The sequence below is a fragment of the Oncorhynchus clarkii genome, unplaced genomic scaffold, assembly GCF_045791955.1.
Source record: "Oncorhynchus clarkii lewisi isolate Uvic-CL-2024 unplaced genomic scaffold, UVic_Ocla_1.0 unplaced_contig_13380_pilon_pilon, whole genome shotgun sequence".
Classification (NCBI taxonomy): domain Eukaryota; kingdom Metazoa; phylum Chordata; class Actinopteri; order Salmoniformes; family Salmonidae; genus Oncorhynchus; species Oncorhynchus clarkii.
The window spans coordinates 1-6,631 of NW_027258580.1; the positions used below are offsets into that span (position 1 = coordinate 1).

Here is a 6,631-nt window from a genome sequence, read left to right on the forward strand (position 1 = left end):
TATGAGGAGTGGGTTGGAACTGGGGAGGAGAGGAAGAGGGGAAAGGGGGTGGGGAGAGGGATATGAGGAGTGGGTTGGAACTGGGGAGGAGGGAGGAAGAGGGGAAAGGGGGTGGGGAGAGGGATATGAGGAGTGGGTTGGAACTGGGGAGGAGAGGACTGGGGAGAGGGGAAAGGGGGTGGGGAGAGGGATATGAGGAGTGGGTTGGAACTGGGGAGGAGAGGAAGAGGGGGGAAAGGGGGTGGGGAGAGGGATATGAGGAGTGGGTTGGAACTGGGGAGGAGAGGAAGAGGGGGGAAAGGGGGTGGGGAGAGGGATATGAGGAGTGGGTTGGAACTGGGGAGGAGAGGAAGAGGGGAAAGGGGGTGGGGAGAGGGATATGAGGAGTGGGTTGGAACTGGGGAGGAGAGGAAGAGGGGGGAATGGGGGAGGGGAGAGGGATATGAGGAGTGGGTTGGAACTGGGGAGGAGAGGAAGAGGGGAAAGGGGGTGGGGAGAGGGATATGAGGAGTGGGTTGGAACTGGGGAGGAGGGAGAAGAGGGGAAAGGGGGTGGGGAGAGGGATATGAGGAGTGGGTTGGAACTGGGGAGGAGAGGAAGAGGGGAAAGGGGGTGGGGAGAGGGATATGAGGAGTGGGTTGGAACTGGGGAGGAGGGAGAAGAGGGGAAAGGGGGTGGGGAGAGGGATATGAGGAGTGGGTTGGAACTGGGGAAGAGAGGAAGAGGGGAAAGGGGGTGGGGAGAGGGATATGAGGAGTGGTTTGGAACTGGGGAGGAGAGGGGAAAGGGGGTGGGGAGAGGGATATGAGGAGTGGGTTGGAACTGGGGAGGAGAGGGGAAAGGGGGTGGGGAGAGGGATATGAGGAGTGGGTTGGAACTGGGGAGGAGGGAGAAGAGGGGAAAGGGGGTGGGGAGAGGGATATGAGGAGTGGGTTGGAACTGGGGAGGAGAGGGGAAAGGGGGTGGGGAGAGGGGAGGAGTGGGTTGGAACTGGGGAGAGAGGAAGAGGGGAAAGGGGGTGGGGAGAGGGATATGAGGAGTGGGTTGGAACTGGGGAGGAGAGGAAGAGGGGGGAAAGGGGGTGGGGAGAGGGATATGAGGAGTGGGTTGGAACTGGGGAGGAGAGGAAGAGGGGGGAAAGGGGGTGGGGAGAGGGATATGAGGAGTGGGTTGGAACTGGGGAGGAGAGGAAGAGGGGGGAAAGGGGGTGGGGAGAGGGATATGAGGAGTGGGTTGGAACTGGGGAGGAGAGGAAGAGGGGGGAATGGGGGAGGGGAGAGGGATATGAGGAGTGGGTTGGAACTGGGGAGGAGAGGAAGAGGGGGGAAAGGGGGTGGGGAGAGGGATATGAGGAGTGGGTTGGATCTGGGGAGTAGAGGAAGAGGGGCGAATGGTAAAGGAAGGGAGAGAACTAAGGGAGGTGAAGTTTGAAGATGGGGAAAAGGGGAGGCCATTAGCCTGTTTTCAATGGGGTTGGATTACTGTACATGTACTGTCTATCAGCCCTCTCTGAGCAAACCTTCTCTCCCAGGATGGCCTTCTACCTGGACAGCGTGATGAGCTGCACTAGAACCCTGCTGAGGGCCATCTCTGGCTGGGTCCCCCGTCACCTGATAGGGGCCGTGCTGGTGTCCCTGCCCGCTGTGTCCGTCTTCTCACACGTCACCTGTGACATGCACCTCTCCATACAGGTGAGTGTATTCTGTTCGTTTGCCCTGGTCATTTCCTCCAGAGTTTGCTAATGCTAACGATTGTTCCTTCCTGCGTCTCTATCTGTGTCTCCCAGTTCACCATGCTCACCTGCTGTGCAGTGATCATTGCCATCATCCAGTACTGTAACTTCTGCCAGCTGAGCTGCTGGATGCGCTCGGCCATGGCCACGGTGGTGGGACTGGTGCTGTTCGCCCTGCTCTTCAGCCCGCCCTGCAGGTCAGACACGTTACAATGGATTCTATTTTTTAACACATTTATGGCCTTTTTTTGTTGGTCGGAAAGGACCTTAAAGGGGCATCTGCAGTTCAAACAATAACAACACTGTTTTAGTAAACAACTGAGGAACGGAGCTGGAGAAATGTAACCACCCTCAAATTTGTATATTACCCATTTAGTCCACTACCAATGCACTCACTAAAGTTCGATAGGATATTGTATACAATATTACCACAATGTCATAATTTAGTATGACTTTTCCTTTGTGCTGACACTGTGTGTAATTGAATTTGTCGTGGACTCGATTAATCTCATCCGACTGTGTCTCGTGTTTTTGTCCCCTCTGTCTTCCAGTTCTGCCAACAGTATGTTATTTTGGTGAGTAGAATGAAGTTATCCATACAACTAAGATTATAAATATATATCTGACTCCACCTTTCCTTAACTCCTTCCATCTCTCTTTCTCCATCCCTCCTTCCTTCCTTTTCTCCCTCCCTGCCTACATTTCTCTCCATCTCCACTTCCCTACCTCATTCTCCAACTCTCCATCCCTCCCTTCTCTCCTTCCTTGTTTCTCCACCCTCTCTCTTTCCCCTTCTCTCTCCATCTCTCCCTCCCTTTCTCTCTCCTCCAGGTCTGGCGACGCCACCAACAACAGTAACCGCAGCAGTGTTGTACATGGTCAGCCTGAGCCCGCCGCTGACCCCGTGCCCCGCCTCCAGGACCTGCTGGGCCCCGAGGTGGGAGTGGCCTTCTTCCTGCTCCTCCTGCTCGTCTGGTTCCTCAACCGCGAGTTTGAGGTCAGCTACCGCCTCCATTACCACGGCAACGTGGAGGCCGACCAGCACCGCATCAAGATCCAGAACATGAGGGACCAAGCCGATTGGTTGCTTAGGAACATCATCCCCATCCACGTGGCAGAGCAGCTCAAAGTGACTCAGAGTTACTCCAAAAACCATGGTAATGTTGGCGTGATTTTTGCCAGTATCGTTAACTTTAGCGAGTTCTACGAGGAGAGTTACGAGGGCGGCAAGGAGTGCTACCGCGTGCTCAACGAGCTCATCGGTGACTTCGACGAACTGCTTCGCGAGCCGCCCTTCAACAACATCGAGAAGATCAAGACCATTGGTGCCACGTACATGGCGGCGGCTGGGCTGAACGCGCAGCAGTGCGCCGAGACGCCGCACCCTGACGGCCACCTGCGGGCGCTGTTTGACTTCGCACTGGAGATGATGCGCGTGGTGGACGACTTCAACAAGAACATGCTGGGCTTCAAGTTCAAGTTGCGCATCGGTTTCAACCATGGCCCTTTGACTGCAGGGGTGATCGGCACCACTAAGCTGCTCTACGACATCTGGGGCGACACAGTGAACATCGCCAGTCGCATGGACACTACGGGCGTGGAGTGCCGCGTGCAGGTGAGCGAGGAGAGCTACTGCGCCCTCAGTGCCATGGACTACAACTTTGACTACCGCGGCACAGTCAACGTCAAGGGCAAAGGTCAAATGAAGACCTTTCTGTTCCCCAAGAGTGCGGACAGCGGCGCCCCCGTGCCTCAGTACCTGCTCTCCGTCTCGCCAGAGATCCGGGTGCAGGTGGACGGGAGTATCGGGCGCTCGCCAACGGATGAGCTCTCTAATATGGTGCCTAGCTCCATCTCTGGTGTACCCAGTACCACCAGTCCCTCGCTCAGCTCTGGGGTGTCCACGGGTCTGCTGCGGCCTGAGAGGGGGGTGGTGGAGGCTGGAGATAGGCCAGACAGTCGGCAACAATACTACTGTAGCCCTACTACTACAGAGACCATCGCAGCCAGACGCTCCTCCTCATCATCCTATGTTGGTCTAGCCTCCCTGCCTATCACTAGTCAAGCTGGAGCTACTTTGAAAGTCAAACAACCAAATCAGTCCATCACTAATAAAGATGAAACTCCTTCAACCAGCGTCCAACAACCAAATCTTCCCGCCACTAGTCTAGCTGGAGCTCTTTTGACAGTCCAACAACCAAATCTGCCCGCCACTAGTCTAGCTGGAGCTCTTTTGACAGTCCAACAACCAAATCTGCCCGCCACTAGTCTAGCTGGAGCTCTTTTGACAGTCCAACAACCAAATCTGCCCGCCACTAGTCTAGCTGGAGCTCTTTTGACAGTCCAACAACCAAATCTGCCTGCCACTAGTCTAGCTGGAGCTCTTTTGACAGTCCAACAACCAAATCCACCCATCAATTATAAAGGTGATACTCCTTCAACCAACGTCCAACAACCAAATCCACCCATCAATTATAAAGGTGAAACTCCTTCAACCAACGTCCAACAACCAAATATGCCCACCACTAGTCTAGCTGGAGCTCCTACAACAAACGTCCTCCAACAACCAAAACCTGTGGCGCCTGCATCACTCCAGTCTCTCTCCCCTCAGAATGCCACAGCAACTGAGTCACGGAAGGAGGTGGAAAAAGAGAAAGAGGAGCAGGACGATGATGACATTATTGGCGAGCTAACGAAACTCTAAGACAGTTATGTCTGCGATAGTTTTTTGCATTAGCCTTCAGCCCTTTAAGCACGGCCTTTCTTGCATTCCTGCCAGTTGAAGCTTATTATGGAACAGTCATATGTGACGAGAAGGCATACAGGAGGTAGCACCTAAATGGCAGACTGTAAGAAACCAGTTTCTGGCTCCTCTGTTGTCAATTCTTCTCCAGGTTCGTGCTCATTAGGACACACCTTTGTTAATCTTTTTTCAACTGTATGCGAAAATGAGCGTTTCTTATTGAACAAGTTCAGATACTACGTCTGTTTTCTTCCCGTTCATGCCCACTGAACACGACCGATGTAGCTGGTGGCCACAGTCAGAGTGAATAAGAAGATAGGGAAAGTACGATGGGCGCTATTACTGAACTTATGTTGCTATAGAAACCCAGCCTCCTATGATCTACTTGATTCTCACTAACATCTTTAGACTTTTTTTGTTGTTGTATGTTTTTGGCTTTTTTTTTCTCGCCTTTGTTTTTTTATGTCTTGATTAAGTGCCTTTAGCACAAAATAATGTGTAGACCAAGCTGGTCTGGACGAGGAACGAAGAAGAAGCATAAAGGGGAAAGAACACTGGGAAAGACTTTGACACTACCATACTGTGAACCTTATGTACATTTTAAGGCAAAAGCTTGGTTTCTGTCAGTTTGTTATAGTTGTCTTTGGTCTGTGTAGCTATGAAATTGCTTTTATTACTGTAGTTAAGGAGTTTACAAGAATCGGAGCAATAAGAAATGCCACAGTGAAGAGTGAATGATGGGTTACAAAGGGAAGCAAGATGGAGTCGTCTTTTCACAGTGAATCACTTTAAATTGTCTAACAAAAGCACAGGCCTCGCACAACGCTCTCAGACAAACCCACAACAATATCTAGAACATCAGTCGGAAGGCTTGACTGTGTGCTTGTGTCTGTGCGCTACACTACAGTAATAACTGCCATCCACGGCCTCATGCGGAGAGGTGGCTGGCTGTAAGTTGTCATTCTGCAAAAGATGAAACCGTGGGAAGAGGTGGGGAGTGTGATTAAGACATTATGAAATCCCTCTTGCTGATGTAGTATCTTTTCTCCTGGCCCTGGTTAAAAGTAAGGACCTCTGTCTTACTAGCCTCAAGCCGTCAACTAGACCTTGGTAATAGTAATTAGGGCTGAATCCTAACTCCCACTTAAGTCTGTTTTAAGTCAAAGTCTCCAATTGACATCAATGCATGACTAAGTGAAAATGTTTAAGTTAGGACTTGACCCTAACTCTTTAACATATCACTAATTAGCTTCAGCTGCACATTAGCTCTGCAAGTCTATAAAGCTAACTTTTAGCACCACAGGTTGGTTCATGTGCCATAACCTCTTCCTAGTATTTTACAGGAATGCAATCTGTTGTTAGGCTACCGTTGTTGAGGTTTGAAGTGCACCCCTCTAGGTAGGCTTCCTAATAGGTAGTTTCTATTGAACGTGCTGGTTTGCTTACAATACAGTTAACAATCTGCTAAAATTGTTACATATTGTTACATATACATATCATGTACATATCATGTGGAATAGGCAAGAGCACAAACAGATCTGGGACCAGGCTAATCTTGAGTAGTCTCTTGTGACAGACCTGAGTTAAGATGTTGAGTGATCCAGTTTAACGGAATGGTAGATTGGTATATTGACCTTCAAATAGGACTTGATCTGCTATCGCCACGCCCCCCCTGTTACTCTACCGTCAGGCTATTTAGAAATACATGCAAGGGGGAATGCACCTGATTCCTCTTGTTACAGCATTCCTGCCAAATTAGATCCTGGATAATAAGGGACGTTTCTAACATGTGTCATGTAAACAACATATACAAATAAACATGTCAAGTGTGCATGTTCAGTGCTACATATTTTCCTGTTTGTTTTGTTGAAGTTGAGATCTTGTTGTTTTCTTTTTATATATATACACATGTACTGTATGCATTGTTTTATCAGAACCTTTCTTGAGATAATTGAGTATGGTGAACTGTACAGTGCATATCCTCCAACTGCAAGTCTAATCATCCCTGTCACTTTCTCTCTGTTTTAGTGAAAGGGCTTGGGTGCTCGGGGGAAATAACAAAACAAGTAATGGTACTGCTAGGCTTCCATCCAATTGGCGACCGATTTTCATGCGAATATTCTAAAATCTACATCTGCGTATTTTTCCACCAGTGG

General features: G+C 50.2%; 1 protein-coding gene across 1 annotated transcript; it reads left to right on the plus strand.

Annotated features, from left to right (window-relative positions):
• Positions 1-1,532: 1,532 nt before the first annotated feature.
• LOC139397412 (adenylate cyclase type 9-like) lies at positions 1,533-6,320 on the plus strand. Its single transcript, XM_071144139.1, has 4 exons — positions 1,533-1,691; positions 1,787-1,929; positions 2,284-2,307; positions 2,564-6,320. Exons 1-4 carry the CDS (start codon positions 1,533-1,535, stop codon positions 4,434-4,436), a joined length of 2,199 nt encoding a protein of 732 aa, XP_071000240.1. The 3' UTR covers positions 4,437-6,320.
• Positions 6,321-6,631: the final 311 nt, after the last annotated feature.

Coding starts and splice junctions, on each gene's coding strand:
- LOC139397412 (XM_071144139.1), top strand. CDS start 1,533: ATGGCCTTCTACCTGGACAGCGTGATGAGCTGCACTAGAACCCTGCTG. Junction 1,930..2,283: donor CTCTTCAGCCCGCCCTGCAG/GTCAGACACGTT, acceptor TCTGTCTTCCAG/TTCTGCCAACAGTATGTTAT. Junction 2,308..2,563: donor GCCAACAGTATGTTATTTTG/GTGAGTAGAATG, acceptor TCTCTCCTCCAG/GTCTGGCGACGCCACCAACA.